At 48.5% G+C, this 18,585-nt stretch overlaps 4 protein-coding genes across 6 annotated transcripts; 1 reads left to right on the top strand and 3 right to left on the bottom strand.

The window, feature by feature from the left end:
• Positions 1 to 916: 916 nt before the first annotated feature.
• odf3l2a (outer dense fiber of sperm tails 3-like 2a) lies at positions 917 to 2,481 on the top strand. The gene is made up of 5 exons (XM_057011566.1): positions 917 to 965; positions 1,159 to 1,344; positions 1,428 to 1,547; positions 1,876 to 2,017; positions 2,081 to 2,481. Exons 1-5 carry the CDS (start codon positions 917 to 919, stop codon positions 2,424 to 2,426), a joined length of 843 nt encoding a protein of 280 aa, XP_056867546.1. The 3' UTR covers positions 2,427 to 2,481.
• ebi3 (Epstein-Barr virus induced 3) lies at positions 2,482 to 4,508 on the bottom strand. The gene is made up of 6 exons (XM_057011446.1): positions 4,247 to 4,508; positions 3,728 to 3,866; positions 3,480 to 3,573; positions 3,189 to 3,306; positions 2,954 to 3,114; positions 2,482 to 2,764 (listed from the first exon to the last, which is right to left on the bottom strand). The coding sequence occupies exons 1-6, from the start codon at positions 4,332 to 4,334 to the stop codon at positions 2,606 to 2,608; spliced, it is 759 nt and encodes a 252-aa protein (XP_056867426.1). The 5' UTR covers positions 4,335 to 4,508; the 3' UTR covers positions 2,482 to 2,605.
• Positions 4,509 to 4,644: 136 nt separating this feature from the next.
• rabgap1l2 (RAB GTPase activating protein 1-like 2) lies at positions 4,645 to 7,569 on the bottom strand. The gene is made up of 8 exons (XM_057059561.1): positions 7,152 to 7,569; positions 6,360 to 6,440; positions 6,173 to 6,283; positions 5,803 to 5,907; positions 5,634 to 5,717; positions 5,484 to 5,555; positions 5,169 to 5,405; positions 4,645 to 5,070 (listed from the first exon to the last, which is right to left on the bottom strand). Exons 1-8 carry the CDS (start codon positions 7,254 to 7,256, stop codon positions 4,834 to 4,836), a joined length of 1,032 nt encoding a protein of 343 aa, XP_056915541.1. The 5' UTR covers positions 7,257 to 7,569; the 3' UTR covers positions 4,645 to 4,833.
• Positions 7,570 to 8,759: 1,190 nt separating this feature from the next.
• LOC130512953 (protein FAM163A-like) lies at positions 8,760 to 18,535 on the bottom strand. Of its 3 annotated transcripts, XM_057011458.1 has the most exons (5): positions 17,603 to 18,534; positions 17,118 to 17,288; positions 11,881 to 11,975; positions 11,210 to 11,324; positions 8,760 to 10,998 (listed from the first exon to the last, which is right to left on the bottom strand). In XM_057011458.1, the coding sequence occupies exons 4-5, from the start codon at positions 11,300 to 11,302 to the stop codon at positions 10,621 to 10,623; spliced, it is 471 nt and encodes a 156-aa protein (XP_056867438.1). In that variant the 5' UTR covers positions 11,303 to 11,324; positions 11,881 to 11,975; positions 17,118 to 17,288; positions 17,603 to 18,534; the 3' UTR covers positions 8,760 to 10,620. The 3 variants fall into 3 exon arrangements, with proteins under 3 accessions (XP_056867438.1, XP_056867439.1, XP_056867440.1); XM_057011459.1 differs by lacking the exon at positions 17,118 to 17,288 and having other exon boundaries at positions 17,603 to 18,535; XM_057011460.1 differs by lacking the exons at positions 17,118 to 17,288; positions 17,603 to 18,534 and adding an exon at positions 16,765 to 17,054.
• Between the last annotated feature and the right edge of the window lie 50 nt (positions 18,536 to 18,585).

Genomic DNA, 18,585 nt, shown 5'->3' with positions numbered 1-18,585 from the left:
TTCCCATAAGAACTTAATGGGAAAACCTCAAAGATTAGCGTGCTGATCATATCTGCTCTAAAAAGAGTCCCGTGAATGGACTGGGAGCAGGAAATTTATCGTCTCTCAACACGTTCTCACCTGGTCACATTTTCATCCCACCGACCGTCAGCGTTTCTTTACAGCGGCGTGAGCTTGTCCGACATCCTCCTGCAACAGAACACCGACGTTGAGAGCTTTCATTTTTAATAACGTGCACCGGGATGCTATTAGTTACCGGTACAGCTCTGTTAGCTGAGAAGCTTCACACAATGAGGGAACTTAATGCCTCAGAATGGGACGACAACTGAATTACATCAAATGATAATTGCGACGCTCCGAGCAACGGATCTTCATTAAAGTCTGATTTGGCTCTTCACTGGCAGCACTTGACCTTTCCACTCTCCTTTGTCTAAGACCAAGGTGAGCAAATATGGATATCTCCGTGGAGTTCGGAGGCACTTTGTGTCACTGTTACTTTGATTTAACATTTCGAAACGCCACAAAGTTTTATTTTTCCAGTCATAGATTGGATGTTAATTAAAAGAAAGCTTCATTTTTATGCATTATTTTGGTGCATTATTGCAACAAAATTGCCGTAGTTACCTAAAATCCACATGAAATGAGATACTTTAATACTTTTACTCTTGTCCTTTTCAAACCATCCACTGAAAAAAGGTAGTTTTCATTTAAATTTGATCTTCCTTTTTCTAACGCTGCTGGTTTGGAACTAGGAGGACTTGCAGGATGGGCCGTGCTCGGCGAAGATAGAGTTTCATCCACTCCTTTTCATGTATAATTCAGCCCAGGAGGTGATGGGTCACCTGAAGAGAACCACTGACACACAAAGAAGGGATGACAGAAGAAGAGCAGAGGAGAACGAGAGAACAGGCAGAGGATGGATGAGGTGGAGAAGAAACGACCCATAATCTCAGCAAGAGAGAGAGGTCAGTGGAGGAGAACCGAGAGAGAGAGAGTGTGTGTGTGTGTGTGTGTGTGTGTGTGTGTGCGCGCGCTTGTTTTTGCTGTTAAACTCGACTACTACTCGAAGTCTATTTGAGAGAGAGAGAGAGAGGGAAGGAGGAGGGGGGGAATGTGGAGCTATAGAAAAGTCAAAGATCTCCATATGGAAACCATCAGAGGCCATCCAGCCTGAGCCAGAGTGTTGCATCACTTCCATCACCCTCCTCTTCCTTCCCCTACTCTTCTTCGAAGGTCCGGGTCCTGGACGCTACGCTCTGCCCCCTACAGTCGGGTACATCAACCACGATGTCACCAAGCCCAGCAGCCCGGCGTACTCGCTCCACAGCCGCATGAGCAGCACCCGTAAGAGCTCCTGGGATCCTCTTCATTTCAGTGGCGTTTTCAGTGGTTTGGGAGGAGTAATTGTGGGAACGTTGTGTCGGCAGTAATCACTGTGGACTCCAGCCCCGGACCCAGGTACCATTACGATGCCAGGATGACAAGGTTCGGTCGCATGGAAAGCCCCTCCTACTCCATCTTGGGTCGAGGACGGCCCACGAGAAAAGGTACTTCAACCCAAACTGTACTGGAGACTCCAGCCAGTGCACTTTTACTCAATTACTGCAGTTTCAGGGACTATTTATTTTTACTACTTTGTTACCAGAGACATTTTCAGTTTGTCCTAAACTCACGGTTCATTGATTTTTCCCAAGTTTGCTAACATATATTTTTGGCAAGCATTCTGGAGTTCATTTATACAGATGAAAGAGATATTTAAATTCTTTCATACTTTCACGTACATCAAACAAACCAACTTGAACAGGATAATTGTTTTTTTTGCCCTGTTATTAAAAAATAATGCTGAAACGGCACATTTGCTACTTACACTCGTAGCTGAGCCCTTCCACACTCCGGGGCCGGGGGCCTACAGCCCAGAGAAGGCTCCACCTGTCAACGCCCACTGCAGAGCACCCTCCTACACCATGGGGGGGCGTACCAGATATCGCGGGGTCGATGCGGTGCCGGCACCAAACAGGTTAGTGACGCTGTCGACGGTGGTTGCCAGCAGCGGATTCATGTCCTGTTCTCCACTCTGCAGCTACACTCTTCCCCATCTGATGGGCTGCCAGGTGCCCCATAAACCCTCAGGTGCCAGCTACAGCTTCTCATCCCGGAGACACGTTGGAGGTCCCGCGGAGGATCTCTCCAAGAGTCCCGGACCGGCCAGGTACAACACCACCAACCCGGACATTTACCACCACCGCCAGCCCTCCTTCTCCATGCAGAGTCGGACCAAGAGGCCAAGCAATTCCTTCATGAATCCTGGCCCCGGAGCATACAGCCCAGAGAGGTTCAAAGGTCACCTCCCCAGACAGCCCTCCTTCACTCTGGGTGTCAGACACTCTGAGTTTGTCACCCCACTGATTGTGGATGTAACAGATTAATTGTAGGGTTTTTTTTTCTACCTTTTTAACAATAAAACCAAAAACAAACCAAGAGTTACCAAAAAAAATCCTTTTATTTCTCTATAAATAAATATTGATATTAGCACCTCTGTTAACAGTGGCTTTGAGACTTTACTCCAGGTTTCCTTGGTAGAACCAACAGAAAGCAAAGTGATTTTCTACAGATTGCTTTTGGGTAAAGTGATTTTCACAGGTGAGCTCCAGTTGCTGCACTTGCCCAGACCCAGCAGCTCTTTTGCACACACCTGGAACAGGTAGGATCTCCTGGTTCCTGTCAGTTCCTTGAGGTTGACCGTGGTGCTCTCAAACGGACCCAGCTGGAGGAGAAAACGGATAGGAAGTTTGAGTGAATGTGTGTCCTGTGATCAGGTGCTCCGGGTGTTAAACAAAAAAACCTTATGAGCAATTTCAAATGTAAAAGAAAGCAGATTCCCACAATGGGACTTTTTAAAAAAAGATTTGATGGGGTTCCCCTAAAGCTTGTGTGTGTGATTAAAACTGCTTACTGTGACAGATTTGTGAATTCCCCTGACGGTCCACTGGTACTTGATGTGGTATTTCAGTGGAAGGATGTCCATATTACCCCAGGTTGGGGGAGGAGACCAACTCACCCACAGGTTTTTAGCACTCAAGGAAACCTGGACATTGACTGGAGGATCTGGTTTTACTGCAAAAACACAAAGAACGGTGAATTATTTGAAGCTAATTTCTCCTTCAGTGCTTCTGGATTATTTTTCTCACATATGTCCTCCAACATGAAGCTGGACAGATAGGAGCTGCTCTTGTCTGCGCCAACAGCCGTGATGTTGATGATGTAATCTGTGAAAAGCTTCAGGTTGGGCAGGTGACAGAACCACCGCTGAAGAAAAGACAGATAACAGCAATTCCTTCATATGTATTCATGCTGCCACGCTACGAGATGAAGCAGCAACCAACAAATAGTTCATCACTCAAATAGCAAAGAATCTGACTATGATTTTAAGACGTTTTAAGGTTCTGTTTGTCATCGTAGTGTTAAAACAAAGCAGGTACCCGTTCTGATGAGGAGGACGAACTGAGGGCTGATGATGAAGAGTCAGGCTGGACCAGATGACACGTCTTGACCACAGACTCTGTGTGTCTCTCTCTGACCATCACACACAAACACACGTTTATTCTGGTCGTGTATTCTGGTCTCCATTAGATAGCGAGTACAAACACACACACACACACACACACACACACACCACACACACACACACACACGAATGAACGGTTCGATTAGGCTCTTTCATAGTTACCTGCAGGTGGCGACGTAGTGTGTCAGGGGGGAGTGAGATGGTTCGGGCCAGGAGCAGATCGTTGCATTTGGATAACTGACGCACCAGCAGTGCACTTTGGGAACAGGGGGTGGATCTGGACCATGATGCCCCCCAGGACCTCAAAACAATAAAAAAACAATCAGTTTTCTGTGTTATACATGTTTATTGTGGCATGAAACATGTTAACATGTACTAATCATGCATTTTAGCAATAAGATGAATGGAAGGAGATATAAGTGCTTCAATATAATCAGAGTCCAGTCTGATCATTCTAATAGTACAATTATAAACCTGGGAAAGGCAGAATATACAGGAAAAAGTCCCATCTTGCATTTACACTGTTACATAAGATGAACATTTATGAGCCGTTGCTGCAGACGCAGGTTTTTGCTGCTGGATGTGTTTCAGAGGGTGGACAGGACATTTAGCAGATCTGAATGTTTCTGACCTCAAGCTCCATCTCCTGAGTAAAGCTACTGAGATGCCTCTGATACTCACTCCCTGGTGTTGCAGCTGCCCTCAGCAGGTCCAGCGCGTCTCCTCTGAGGACACACGTGAGGAGAGCCAGAGTGGTCCACCCAATCATCGCAGCCCCTGTTGCCTGACCCGACTCCTCTGTGGCTACCGAGTAACGCGGCTCTGTTTTATATGCGCTGCTCTTCGCTCTGTTTCTTCCTTTACTGGCTGGCTGGATCCTGCACGCCAAAGTTCAGAGATAACAGAGTTCGCTGAGGTCCGCTCCTCTGTGGCTTTCAGCGGCAGCTGCTCGGTTCTTTAAAAGCTACTTGTGGTAGCGGTGAAAGAGGAAGAATCGATTTGTTGTGTCATAGGAAAAGAACCCTTTCTATACGTCACCAGTGCGGTAAATTGTCAACTTTTGTTCTGTCATAACCAAATAAGCGTTACGCTTGATTTATTGAAACTTTCAAATATGTACAAATAAAATACAGAACGTAGCAGCAGACCTTCATGCATACAGTATCAATCAGAACCGGTTATGCTTGTCACGAGCCCCCACACTGCCCTCTAGTGCACAAATGACAGAGGCCAAACCGTATTTATCCATCTGGAACGTTTACGACAAGCTACGACACGTTGCCCCGGTTCTCTTTGTGAGGCCATGAAAACTTCTTGCCGCTCCATCCAGAGATGGAGCCGCCGTGTAAGTTCAAGCCCAGCGAGGGGACACCGTCTCTGTGTATGCTCATGCTGTGAAGGCCTGGTCCACTGGAGGTCCGCAGGGAGGTGAAGGCCTTGCTGATCCAGCTGTTCTTTGCTTCCTGGAGGTCGTTGGCCAGGATCCCCTTCTCGTGCTCCAGCTCCTGCGCCAAGCAGTAATCACATGACCAATCTATCACACATGATCTCTAGATCGCAGAGATCCCATCAAATGCTCAGATTCCCCTCTCTTTGCACTGACCTGGATCTTACACCTGGCCTCCACCATCTTGAGTTTGGTCTGCGCCAAATCCTGTTCCAGCTCCCTGAGCTGAGCCTTCAGGGACTCCTCCTCCTCCTGGGTGTCCCTCTTCTGCTCCACCTGTTGTGGTCTATCCTTGTTGCACTTCACCTCGTGGTCCTCTGAGTCCTGAGCTGCCGTCGGTGGACCAGCTGACTCTGTGAGGTGTTGGCAGCGAGGACAGGCCATGGCCGCAGCCTGGGCAGGAAGAGATAGAGATGCAGTTGTTATTCTGCACACACGGGACATTAGAATTCAGGGAGGCCGAGTTCTCACCTTGAAGGAGTCCATCTGCTCTCGATGGGCCGCCTCCTGCCGCTCCAGGCGGTTTGTCAGCTGGGAGCAGATCTGCGCAGGAGAAGGAGCGTCACCAGCGTTAGCCAGCCCTACTTTCTTACGCCTTTCTGAAACTCCTGAAGGTCACACCTGTTTGTAGTCCGCGATGATGACGGAGGACCGCCGGGCCTCCTGCTCTGCCTTCTCCAGCTCCCTCCGAAACACCTCCTTGAGCTGTTCCAGGGGAGGGAATGGCATCAGGGATAACTGGTCACCATGGGGAAATGCTGTCACGCCATCACAAGATTGAAACATGTACCATCTGAGCCTCCTCCTCTTTCCCTCTCTTCTCCTCCTCTGTGGCCTGCAGCCGGTGTCTGACTCGCTGGACTTCTTTGGACAGTTCGTCCACTCGGTCCTCGGTCTGAAATGAGCATTTCAGTTGCAGCAAAAACATAAAGGCTTGTTTTATCAGTTATTCCATGAACTGTATGTGTGACTCTGCTTTAGCCCTGCCCCCTCTGTGCCATGCTTGAGTTTGGAGCTTTGCCCCCTTTCTCATGTTCAGACTACTGGGAAGTTCATCCTAAATTCCTGCTAATTACATTGACCAAAACTGAATTTTCAGAGGAGTCGAGTCCCATTCTATCAACCCCTCAGAGGCCATTCTTCAGGGAGCAGCCGCCAACCTTGTCCAACGCTCTCCTCAGAGCAACCTTGCTGGTTATCAGCTTATGAGCCAGTCTGTCGTTCTCCTGCTCCAGGCGTAGACTAGCCTGCTGGAGTCGGCGGTTCTCCTTCTGTAAAACACGGACTCAGCTTAATTTCAAAAAGAGCAACCAAATATGGCTCCAAGACGAAGGGGAGCTCTCTGACCAGGTATTTATCCAAGCAGTCTTTTTCATCATCCATTATTTGAAGCAGGCTTTCCTTCAGTTTGGCTTTCTTCGACGGGACCTGAGGGAGGAGATAACGAGTCCGATAAAACCCAGTAATGTCACGTTTGAGCGAGCCAGAGAAAGCAATCATCTCCCCAAACTGATCTGTTGCCAGATGCGGTGAGAGCGTGACAAATGAAGAACAGGCCCCAGAAAAGAGATGGAGATGGGGATAAGAGCGAGATAAGACGAGCTTATAAAACATGGTGGTGTGAAAATTTAGCAAACAAGAGTGAACAATAGAGGAGGGGAGGGCTTTTTAAAAGCCTGAAGCTGCAATTTTCCATATCTGAACTATCTAAAACGGGCAATCATACTTTGGTTCTTTTCTTTCTGAATGTGTTTGGAGTTACAGTGTGCAGCAGTTTATGGCTTGGTCTAACTCATTTTTGATATTGTAAGGCAAATTTGAACCAAATATTACACTTTGCTTTGGAAAAAAACCCAATATATGACACTACATCCCTCAAATAGTGGCTTAAGGTCCAAGCATGGAGCAAATTACATTTTCTATCTGGACCTGGGGCAATTTTAAATCAATAAAATAGAAAATATAACTTAAATCAACTTTTTTTTCTCTCTCTCTCGGGCAGCTGCAGCTAATGATTATGTCACAACACCATTTATAGATTTATAGTCTTCTTATCGAGCTGTTAATACGAGCTGTTGTGCACCAAAGCGGCCTGAGGGGCCAGTCTAAACTGAATCAGTGTGACCCAAAAGGCCTTACTGTGAATTTAGGCTCCGTGTCGGCCACAAGACAGGCCAGGATCTCCTCCTCGCTCATCTGGTCCATGTCGTAGATGTCACACTGCATTGAAACGTCCTCCATCATCTTGCCCAGTTCAGCGGCGCCCAAGGGTCTCACTGCCGCTCGGAGTAGGGGAGGTTTGGTCTGAGCTGTCCTAGCGGGACGTTCAAAGACGCTGGGAAAAGTCAGCTCAGGTGTAAGTCTTGTTCTTGTCGCGCCATGATGCAAGCGAGGCGTCTATCCGGCAAACAGGAAATGACAAAGTCCAAGTCCGAAACACACGGAAATTCGAGAGCGAGAGTGTCACACAGGTGAGGCTTTCTATAACTGGACTAAAGACCTGAATGAGAAAAAGACGGCGTGTCAGGAGAGAGAGGGAGTTACAGGTTAATCAGCAGCAACAGGTTCTGCAGGGTTTATAAATTTGTTAGAGAACAACAACCTGGGACACACCCACCACGCTGACCTTTATCACAACACAACACAACGCACACCCACAACCCCCCCTCCACACACACACACACACACACAGACTCGTATTTCCATCTGTATGGGCTTTCATAGAGGCAATGCATTAGGTCTATGAAAGCTCCCCACCCCCCCAGCCCCAACGCTAACCTGACCAGCCAAAATTGACCCACAAAAATGTCCTTGCTTTGCTGGTAGAATATGTTGGTACTCAATATATATTGGAAACACACACACACACACACACACACACACACACACACACACACACACACCACACACACACACACACACACCCCTACTGATCTTGAGTCTCATCAGTGAATTAACCTTGTCTGATTTTGATTTATCTGCTACTTTCATCGGATCTTCCTTCATTTTCACACCCTCATCCCCCACCACATACCCACCACACACAGACACACACAACGTGTGTGAAACCGCGAGACTGGCGGCTGTTAAATGTGTCATATTTATGAGATTTCACCCCGGGGCTGTCGGAGGAATCCAGGCCCGTCTGTATGATACTGTCACCGGCTGAGCACCCCAGGGGGAGACCAAACAGGTCCAGCAGGTAGAGTGGCTGAATATCAGCGCGGGGAGGGTGAGCATCCACCTGGAAGCGACACCCGCCTGTGGGACAGGTAACTGCACACAGGTGCAAAGATAGAGATTCCCCGATATTGTTGAGAAATGCTATTTAAGGGTGTTAAAATATGAAAAGTGAACTTCTGCTTGTGTGATTGATAGATTTTGTGGCAATAAAAACATTTTTACAAAAGAAAATCAAACTTTGGCTTAATTTGAATGAAGGAAAATTAAAACAAAACTCTGAAAAATGCATTTGTCCTGATTCATGAATGAGAGTAAATGTTATCAAATATTGTTCAAAATAATGAGATGATAATTAAGTATTAAATGAAACCAGCACAATTTCCCATTAGTTCTATTTTTTGGAAACCTCTGAGTTTTATTTTTATTCTTCCTCTTGCTTTTTTTAGTGTGTGTGTGTGCGTGTGTGTGCGTGCGTGTGGTTTCTCTCCGTTTAGTTTTACTTTCATTTTCTCTGAGATTTCAACAACTTGTACATTTTTTCTGAATCACATGAGAGAAAAAAACTTCCAGGCAGCTAGAAACATTTATTCCCGAAACAAAGGAACATTTTGTGAATAATTGTGTATTTTTCACACTTTCACTCAGGTTAACAGAGAAATAGTTTGGAGTGATTTTAAAAATACAAATTCTGACAAAACGAAGAAATGAGAGTTCTGCTCAGGGTTTGTGGTGAGTTTAAAGTCTTTGTGAACACCGATGCAGGGTAACTACAAAACCCTCCGAACATTCTGGGTAAATTTCAGCTCACAATTCTGAATAAAACCTAAAAACAAGATGAGTGCGACATGAAAATGACGTCCCCCAGCAGAGCGGGAGCACCGTGGTGTCAACATACACTGAATAAATATCTCTTTATTGCTTCTATTAACCACATTTCGCTAATTTAAACAGTATTCGAAGGTGAATTTCTGATGTTTTTGTTCCTCTTTTCTGAGGTCGTCATGAGATCAGACGTGAAAAAGTCCATAACACACTGTAAACCTGACATTCCTTAAAAACATAGAAATATACTGTAAAGAATCAGGCAAATACTGCGGAACAACACTGCATCTCCTCACTGTGGGTATAGGAGAGAACACAGAGTTCTAGGGAAGACGCCAGAACTGACCTCCAGCCCTCGACCATACGACACCAGCCGGCTGGACGCAAGCTTTTCTGTCACCCTGAAACCTCAACAATCACACAAAAATGCTTAAAACTCCCCGTTATTCGTGTGTCATTCACGACGGAACTCCAGCAGCGACAACGGTAAGAACAGTAAAATTGCTAGCCCTCATGTAGATGAAGTTGGGGGGGGGGGGGGTCCATGAGCTGCAGAGGCCACCTCTCAGCTCTTGTGTCGCTTATGCAGGAGACAAAAGATGAGTTACACCTGTAGAGATATTTACAACGACAAACAGGCGATACTGACGCAGCTTTTCTCGATACCGCCGCGATACCTGTGGAGTGACGGGAGCGCTGTTCTCACCCCCGGCTCAGATGCCAAAGCTTGTTGAGGCGCTAACGCGTCAAACGACGCCCCCGTTGACACTTTAAGATGTTTAAAAAAAAGCTTCCTGAGTGTCTTCACAAACATTTGATGAGTACCAATGTAAATGACACACTCAGCCAGTGAATTTAGATGGATTTTATGACGCCCAAACTGCAGTTTGTGTTCCAGCTACATATGTTTATAACACCGTTATTAACCCCTGTCACTGTTCGTAGGCTCAGGTGTCCTGTGAACAAGTTATGGTCGTTTAGGGGACAAGTTGGGAGTGAGACCGGAAGCCTCACTCGACTCCCAAATTCTCAGGTTGGTATAATTCTTGACCCAATTTCAGAAAATGTAACAATCGAGATGATGGGCAAAAGCTCAAAAGTTGCATTATCACCACCATCATAGCAACAAAACAAACAAACCAACCCCCCCAGGCCCAAACATGCTAAATACGCTGACATTTTCCTACATAACATCCCAGCTGGAGCTGATATCTATGTAACATAGGAATGTATTAATTTTACTTTACTAAATATCTAATTTCTATCATCTGTGTGATTAATAACGAGCACCAACGAAGAACACTCGACAATCCCCTGCGCAGTACAGCTGGTGGCCACACGGGGGCGGTCACCACGACGAGGCCTCAGCCCCCACAGGCGCTCACAGCAGTGATATTCTGATCAAACGTGAGCCCCCCCAGGTCCAGAGCCTCTCTGTCCATTTCCCCGTTGCTATTGTCCAGGTGTGCACACACAGGATCTGGGTAAACACTCCTGGATACGGTCCTGAACGCTCACGTGCTCATATTGTCGTTATCTGACATGTGCGAGTGTGTCTGAATAATTCGGTATACGTGCGTTTGTCGGGACGGTGCAGCAGCGGTCAGACATCGGTGCTGTACGAGCATGGTGGCGGGGGAGGGAACAGGTCCGAGGGGCCAATGAAGCTCAGGGGGGCGGGGCCCTGCGGGTTAGCAGACAGCGGTAGGGAGACGGACGGGTTCTCATAGTAGGTGTGGAACCCCAGACGCTCCCCTCCGTTGCGCATGTCTGCGGGTCCTGAGCGGCGGGAGTACGGCGAGCAGGTGGGGCAGTGCTCGTGGGTGGGGCCCATGTCCAGCTGATCCAAAGAGACAGGGCTGATGGCCGTGCCGTCCATGGCGAGGGCGTTGCAAGCGTTGCAAGGGAAGTGAGAGAGAGGGTCTGCTGCCACCGCCGGGCCCGCGTCCACCTCCGAACCATTCTTCTTACAGCAGTAATACTGCAAACCAAGGCCAAGAAGAAGAAGAAGAAGATGTTAGCGGTAGACAGCATCTCCATAGCCCCGCCCACTTATCTGTGTGCTTGAACTGATGAGAACAAGAGCAAAGGACAGAGAGTCCCACCAAATGCGCCTGTCTTTAAGTGCCGCTTCACCACCTTCTTTTGCCCTTTTGAAGCAAGAGTCCTCAGTTTCAAACCCGTGTTTGTACCTGGAGTCGACAGTAACAGAGCACTGCTACGATGCACAGCAGTATCACCCCGGCAAGAATTCCTCCGGCTATTACGATAGTTCCTGCTGACATTCGACCAACTCTCCATTAAACCCTTCAGGTGGAGATAAAAGAAAGGAGAGAGAGAGAGAAATGATCTTATTAGACACGAATATACGGTTTAAACTCCAGAAAAGTCGGCTGTGCTGCCTGCTAAGATAACCGGCGTTGGCTGAATTAGCAAATTCGTGTGAGTGACGCAACGTAACTGATGAAACACGTTGAAACTTCTTGCACGGCTACGCTGGAGTCAGCCCTCGTGGTCACGGTTGGACCGGACATCAAAGGAAGAACCCACAGAACAGCCGTGAAGATGGCAACGAGTGTAGCCTGTTTCAGGACTGCAGCTCATTTAGAGCCAGATAACTAATAGCTAGCTTATGTTAGCGGACAGGAGGGGCTAGCTTAGCTAACAGCTTTGATTTCACAGGCAGAGAAATGCGCCTGTAACATTTAGTGCCATGAAAAATGTTCAGCTATCAGACTTTATAAAATGTCTTTGAAGCTTTTTTGCCTCTTCTCCGTTGTTTTGGGGATTTCTGCACAAAGAACGGACGGAAGGACAGAAGTACGGACGCCTCTGCGTCGTGCTGCAGAAGACAGATGCTCACATTAGAGGACGGCAGGAGACGCAGAGGCAGAGGCGTGCACGAAGGTAGGGGACCATGACGAGACGAGCGCCTCTCAGATCCTCTTGCTGGAACTCCTGCAGGACAATAAACACGCGAAATGAAAAACAGATGTGCGGCTAACGACCGCCGCCATTAAATATTCATTTTCTTTTTCCATTAATCAAGCCGTCGCCGCGATTACTAGAACTCGATAATTGCCTGTGATGGTTGAAAGAGACGTAAATAAAGTCAACGGCACGAAGAAAGAAAGGAGCGGGAAACATCAAAGACATTTCCGAGACGGAATCGGCTCACGGTTGACAGCCTTTATTTGAACAGGGTGTTAAACTTCAGAACTACCATTAAGCAACAACAGTAAATTCCACCAGGAGCTCTTCAGATAGTAAACAAACACTCAGGGATGCAGATGAGATTAGCACGCTGAGGGCGGCGCCATATGGCGGCTATGCTGTCGGTATACGTGCCGCACGGCTCCTGCATACAGAAACAGATGCTGCCTCACAGGGAAAAATAAAGAAACCAGGCAAACGGAGAAGAATCCACGGAGGTCCCCAAAGAAAAAAAGCTGCGTGTGCACGACGGCTTTGATGTCTTCCTGCTGACAGCCGCTTCAGAGCGACGGCGACCTTTTATATCAGCCTGTAAACTGGGGGATCCCGGCTGTTATTTGGACTCATCTGTACGACTAATTTAGCCGTTTAAGGCGACGGCGTTACTGTTAATTACAACCAGGCGACTTTGTTTATCCAGGATTTGAGCTAATTAAGGAAAACATCCAGTCACTTCTCAGCGGCGGGACAATATTTAATTAGCTCTAATTAAATCGCTGATAAAAATGTCAGACATCTTTCTGCTCGATAGTGTGAGAATATTAAATTCCAAAAGCTCCGAGGCCTTCATTTGCATGTGGATGAACTTTCGTTGTGACAAGCTGATACATATTCCTGCACCGAGTGGAGTCGTATCGAATAAAAACATAATTAAAGTAATTTAAACGTTATCAGTTAACAGACACGTTTGGGCGGGTTTATCCAAAAGCGAGACGGATGAGGCTATTACCATCAGCTAGCAGCGGGAGGCGTCGCCATTACCCAGTGCACGCTTGCTTGGGCCGCGACCTTTTACGTCCCGCCACAACAGTGGTAAAGACGTTAGCCACCGAGGTCGCTAAAGCTAACCAACAGTGGACGAGTTTACGCTTCTGCACATCGACTCACGACTGAGCTATCTGGGTCCGCTAAACCCTCTCGGGCTCGCTTCTCTCTGCACGGGACAGAATCAGGCACCTGGTCCAGCTCAGGGTCTGGCGGATCACAGTCTCACCACGGCGGAGACGGATCCATCGTCACCGATCAATGCAGCATTAACAACCGCAAATAGTTTAGGCGAGAGGGTGACCCATCAGGGATCAATGAGATTGATGGGAAAGAAGATCGCAGATGTGACACTAAGCTTACCAATAACCTCGACACCCCCCCCCCCCGTTAAAACTGGAAATCTTTACATTTACCATGGGTGTATACAAATCGCTGACAGACAAAAAGAGTGCTGAGTGTGAGCGTCTGAGGCTCCCTCCCACACGGTTCGCTTAATCCAGTATCTCCCATTGCGTCACCGTACTAAATTATATACACCACGGGCCACCAGAATGTTGTTAAAAGTGATGCGACGGCTCTCTCGCTCCCAATCTCCACATCTCTTCCCGCTCTCGCCAGCCCTGAATCCTCCATCTCGGCTTCTGCATCTGCTGCAGTTTCCATCCGGACATCTGCAGAGGCCTTGAAGCCTTCCGTGACGCGTAGCCAACCTGCTAGCAGCAATTAGCGGGTTTGAATAACGGGCGAATTTTCGAAAAGAAGGGTTTCGGAAAGGAGAGCTTCCACGTCGGTGGGGAGACAAAGACGCCGCGTGACAGAGGTTGGAAGGCTGGGCTCTCGCTCTGTCGGGCGGTTTTATCCGGTTTAACCGCCACGCTGTCGCAGACTAATGCTGACGATACTTTTGAGCCGCTTAAAGAAATCTGACATCCCGTTTACACAAGAGCGACCTGAAGGAAACGGCGCCGTTTCCGGGCCTTTTGTTCCCATCCGCCACATAAACCCACGTTACAGTTGTTGCGCAATCATCAGACACTCTTAGTAAAGTGGAACCTCTACTTAAGAACGCCTCTACATGCGAAATTTTCAGGTTACGAAACGTCTCAACGGGAAAATATTTCCTCTTGTTACGAAAGAAATTTCAGGATACCAAAGGCAAAAATACGCTATCGCTGCTACTCGCAGTTCGCGGTGATTAGCGAACGTAAACATGCTTGTAGCTGCTCTGCCATTGGCTATCGCCTAGCATCTTCCTGTAATCCCATTGGCTAGGAGGGACGTCAATATGTACAAGTTTGTGTGTATACCAGCGTCTTCTTCATTTCACTTTTTTTTTTGTGGGTGTTCGTATGTTTGTCCATTAGATGGCGGTGTTACCACAAGTGTTAACGTTTGTTGCTAGTAATGACGGCTAATGTAAGATTAGCTGGTAATGAAGTTAATTTTGTTCCTGGAGAAGCCTTGCACTGAATTCCTACATTTATTGTGCGGTAATCTAATTGTAACATGTATTTGTTACATGTTTTAATGCATTTTTATGATTTATAAAAAAAATTATGTCTGAATTTTTGGGGGCTTGGAACGGATTGGGGCATTTACATGGAAAACGCGTCTCTACGTAATTTTCAGGTTACGAAACAAATTCCAGTACCAATTAATTTCGTGAGTAGAGGTCCCACTGTAACTCAAAAATGCACATTAAGATGTTTTTTTCCACAATTCAAGCAACGCCGCTCAGCTCTAATGTCTTTTTAAAAAGCTATTTTTTCAGGATGAAAATGAGACACTGCAAGACCTTTGCTTTTGCACGTTAGCACGCTGAACAAAGTGTTGATTGGAACGATGATCGCACCCCCGTTCACGCTCGCGAGCGCCAATCTTTACGAGGTGGGGAGCCTTCAGCCTCCGCCAGCGCGACTATTTTTAGCCGTTTGCTCGTCTCTCGATGCAGATGAGAGGCAGCTGAGTGAGGTGTCACAATTTAATTCGCTGTATGTTTCTTTTCCTGTGGGGAGCGGAGTGATCCCGGCTAGCACGCGCGGATCGTGTCCCTAATTGAAAGTGGGTGAGGTGAGGTAAGAAAAAAAAAAAAAAAAAAAAAAGGCTGCTTCCCTCTGAAGTTTCATGTGGGATGACAAGGTGATGGCGACAGTTTGGAAATCTTCAGGAGGAAAGAAGCAGATTTTAATTAGCTGAGGTAGCTTTAGCGACAGGTTGAAGAAATATTTTTACATTTGTTAAAGCGGAAAATGCCATGTTGACGGAAGGGAATGGAACTTTCCAAGTTATCCGAGTATGAACTGGGAACAAAGGAGACGATGATAAACTCCAGGTTATTTCAATGTTTAAAACCTTAAAAAAAAGATAGAAAAACAAAATTACCAGTTGAGTTAAAAAGGAGGTATCGATTCAGGCACGAGCTCTGCTAACGAAGCGAGCGATAACTGGGGGCCAGAACTCATAAGTGCAAGTGAACAGTTTCGAATCCTCACTGAGCCTTTTGAATTCACAAACGGTTGGATTTCCGATCAAAATCTCCGAGCTTGCTAACGCAGTTTCGGATCACGATGTGTTCTCAAATTCTGGTTTCTTGATGGTATGATTAAGAGACAGCAGCCACCCACAGTTAACCAGCGTTACTAATGCTAACCTTTCAAAATAAAAATCTAAAATTGAAATGCTTTGATCCCGTTGACGTGCCGGAAGGCGAAGAATCGTGTTTGTTTGTTCGGCGCCGTCGTCCTCGCTTTTAAACTGTTGTTGCATTTAAAGGTCCGAATTCAGAAGAAATGAGGCGGAAACAGTCGATAATTCGGTTTTCATTCACTCCGAGGGGAGAAAATGGAGCCGAGAAAGTGGGAGGAGGAGGAGGAGGAGAGGAAGAGGAAGAGGGAGAGGGAGAGGAGGAGGAGGAGAGGAGGAGGAGAGGAGAGGAAGAGGGAGAGGAGGAGGAGGAGGAGGAGGAGGAGGAAGAGGAGAGGAGGAAGAGGAGGAAGAGGAAGAGGAGGAGGAGGAGGAGGAGGAGAGGAGAGGAGAGGAAGAGAGGAGGAGGAGGAGGAGGAGAGGGAGAGGAGGAGGAGGAGAGAGAGGAGGAGGAGAGAGGAGGAGGAGGAGAGGGAGAGGAAGAGGGAGAGGAGGAGGAGGAGGAAGAGGAGGAGGAGGAGGAGGAAGAGGGAGAGGAGGAGGAGAGGAAGAGGAGGAGGAGAGGAAGAGGGAGAGGAGGAGGAGGAGGAGGAAGAGGGAGAGGGAGAGGAAGAGGGAGGAGGAGGAGGAGGAGGAGGAGGAGGAAGGAGGAGGAGGAGGAAGAGGGAGAGGAGGAGGAGAGGGAGAGGAGGAAGAGGGAGAGGAGGAGGAGGAGAAGAGGGGAGAGGGAGAGGAGGAGAGGAGGAGAGGAGGAGGAGGAGGAAGGAGGGAGAGGAGGAGGAGGAGGAAGAGGAGATGAGGCAGAGGGAGAGGAGATGAGGAAGAGGAAGAGGGAGAGGGAGAGGAGGAGGAGAGGAAGAGGAGAGGAGGAGAGGAGAGGAGAGGAGAGGAGAGGAGAGGAGGAGGAGGAGGAGGAGGAGGAGATGAGGAAGAGGGAGAGGAGGAGAGGAGGAAGAGGGAGAGGAGGAGGAGAGGAGATGAGGAAGAGGGAGAGGAGAGGAGAGGAGAGGAGAGGGAGAGGATAGGAAGAGGAGGAGGGAGACGAGGAGCAGCCCCGGAGAGCCGCCTCCATACGTCCCCTCTGAAATAATGATATGAGGACTTGGATGAGGTGGCCGCTCACTTTTTTTTTTCCTCCTGAAATCACAGCGAGGCTCCAATTTTAAAGGCGCGGGACTTGAATTATTCACGCGTTCCGACTTTGACAGTATTTTTCCATCAGCGGCTGATCCAGGTAGTGGAGCTGTGACTGCTCCCACGGCGAGAGCACTCATCTCAGCGTGTGAGGAGAGGAACCATCAAGAACAGAACACCCAGGGCCGGGGGGGGGGGGGGCGCTCTCCCGTAGTGTTGGTGGAGTTCATGGTGAAGAGACACCAGAAAACTACAGGACCTTAAATGCATCACGTTGCCTTCAAGATGGGGCAGAGGAGCGAACCTCCAGGCTAATGTGGTGTTCCCGGTTCATCAGGCTACCTGCAGTATGAAGTCAGTCTGGGAGATCACATCCTGGAACAAATACCCCTGGGGGGGAGGATGGCGGAGATGGGGGGGGGGGTGCCTCAGGCCCCTTCAGTGGCGATCAGAACATCTGCTCCGCTGACACCAGATGATCCCCTCAGTGCTCCCTCCTGGGGAAGATGGAACCTGAGAGCTCAAAGCAGGAGGAGGTGCAGAATTTATGGTTATAACTCGGACAAACGTGTCCCGACCGAGTGTCCTGGAGGACCACGGAGGGGGATTAAAGGAGAAGAGCTGCTCTCTAAATCGACCCCCCCCTTCCCCCCCCATCCTTTATTGCTTATTGATCAGGACGCACTTCTCTGCTGTCAAACTGCATTAAGCCGCAGGAGGTTTAAATATAACCCGACACTTTAACATGAACGGAGAAAATGTTTTAAACTGTTCACCTCAATCTCCCCCCGTACTGGTGCTAAATTGCCGTAATGAAATATCTTTACCTTCGGGTCGGAAAGCTCAGCAACCTGTTTGACCGGCTGTTCCTCCGGTCGGTGTCGAACGCGGCTCCCAGTCCGGGATTCAGCGCTCCAGCAGCGGGGAGGACAGACGCGGGGAGCCCGCCTTCGCTCGCTCTGCCGCCGGGACCATCACCTCATTATCTGCCGCCCGATTCTCCAGATTCTCCCGCAGCTGGTGGCGGCCTGCGGAGCTTCGCATGTCCCGCGTCCTCCTCTGTGACGAGCGGGATGAGAGCAGGCGGCGGTCCGGCTGCTGAGTGGCGCCGCTCGGCATGGCCGCGTACGCGGTGCGGCTCCGCCAGGGGCGGGGGCGGGGGCGGGGGGAGGGGGTCAGCGCGAGGCGCTGTGACTTCATGCGCGCGTGAGGGATTGTAGCTGTAAGCGCGAGACAATTGATTTCACCTGTAAAGTGAGGACATTTTGTCCTCGCTTTGGCTGGTCCTAAATTTAAAGGGCTGTTTCAGGGTTCGGGTCTGGAGTTAAAGGTCGAGGTCAAGGTCAACCTAACAGTGGTGGCAGGAAGGTCACTCACCTGTACGGAAAACCTCCCACCGGAGGGTAGAAGCCCCATCAAAGTTACTGAGAAAGCTGCCATTGTTAGCATGTTAGCAGGATGGTTCCAGACGTTCCTCAGGAAGAAAGGAACCACTATAGCAGCAGTGTTTCGTTTACCTGTATGTAGCCAGAGATATGCTAATTTAGCTCGCCTGACCCTCACCAGCAGCTGGAGCTCACCTGCCTCGCCGCTGCAGCCTAATTTAACTCAGCACCATCTTGAAGCCATTCTGCCTCCAGCCCTGATCGCTGGTAAAGAGCGACGAGGAAATTCAGTTTCAATTTGGGAAAAGCAGGTCACAATGTTAGCATTTCACTGCACGGTTCTGGCTAATTTAGGCTAGCTCTGGATGCTGATGAGGCGCACGTGTATGCCTGAACAGCTTTCCCTGCATTTACCCCCCCCCCCC

This window comes from Takifugu flavidus, chromosome 16 (assembly GCF_003711565.1).
Source record: "Takifugu flavidus isolate HTHZ2018 chromosome 16, ASM371156v2, whole genome shotgun sequence".
NCBI lineage: Eukaryota > Metazoa > Chordata > Actinopteri > Tetraodontiformes > Tetraodontidae > Takifugu > Takifugu flavidus.
This window is presented reverse-complemented; position numbering and strand designations above follow the sequence as displayed.

Bases quoted from the DNA above. Each gene is read 5' to 3' on its own strand.
- ebi3 (XM_057011446.1), bottom strand. From the start codon at position 4,334: ATGATTGGGTGGACCACTCTGGCTCTCCTCACGTGTGTCCTCAGAGGA. The intron at 3,307-3,479 runs GTACCTGCTTTG...TCTTTTCTTCAG, and splicing joins CGTCCTCCTCATCAGAACGG to CGGTGGTTCTGTCACCTGCC. The intron at 3,115-3,188 runs GTGAGAAAAATA...GTGTTTTTGCAG, and splicing joins CTTCATGTTGGAGGACATAT to TAAAACCAGATCCTCCAGTC.
- rabgap1l2 (XM_057059561.1), bottom strand. From the start codon at position 7,256: ATGATGGAGGACGTTTCAATGCAGTGTGACATCTACGACATGGACCAG. The intron at 5,908-6,172 runs GTTGGCGGCTGC...TGCTCATTTCAG, and splicing joins TGAGGAGAGCGTTGGACAAG to ACCGAGGACCGAGTGGACGA. The intron at 5,406-5,483 runs GTGAGAACTCGG...CTTCCTGCCCAG, and splicing joins AGCAGATGGACTCCTTCAAG to GCTGCGGCCATGGCCTGTCC.
- LOC130512953 (XM_057011459.1), bottom strand. From the start codon at position 11,302: ATGTCAGCAGGAACTATCGTAATAGCCGGAGGAATTCTTGCCGGGGTG. The intron at 10,999-11,209 runs GTACAAACACGG...CTTGGTTTGCAG, and splicing joins TCTGTTACTGTCGACTCCAG to TATTACTGCTGTAAGAAGAA.
- odf3l2a (XM_057011566.1), top strand. From the start codon at position 917: ATGGATGAGGTGGAGAAGAAACGACCCATAATCTCAGCAAGAGAGAGA. The intron at 966-1,158 runs GTCAGTGGAGGA...GGAAACCATCAG, and splicing joins AATCTCAGCAAGAGAGAGAG to AGGCCATCCAGCCTGAGCCA. The intron at 2,018-2,080 runs GTTAGTGACGCT...TCCACTCTGCAG, and splicing joins GCGGTGCCGGCACCAAACAG to CTACACTCTTCCCCATCTGA.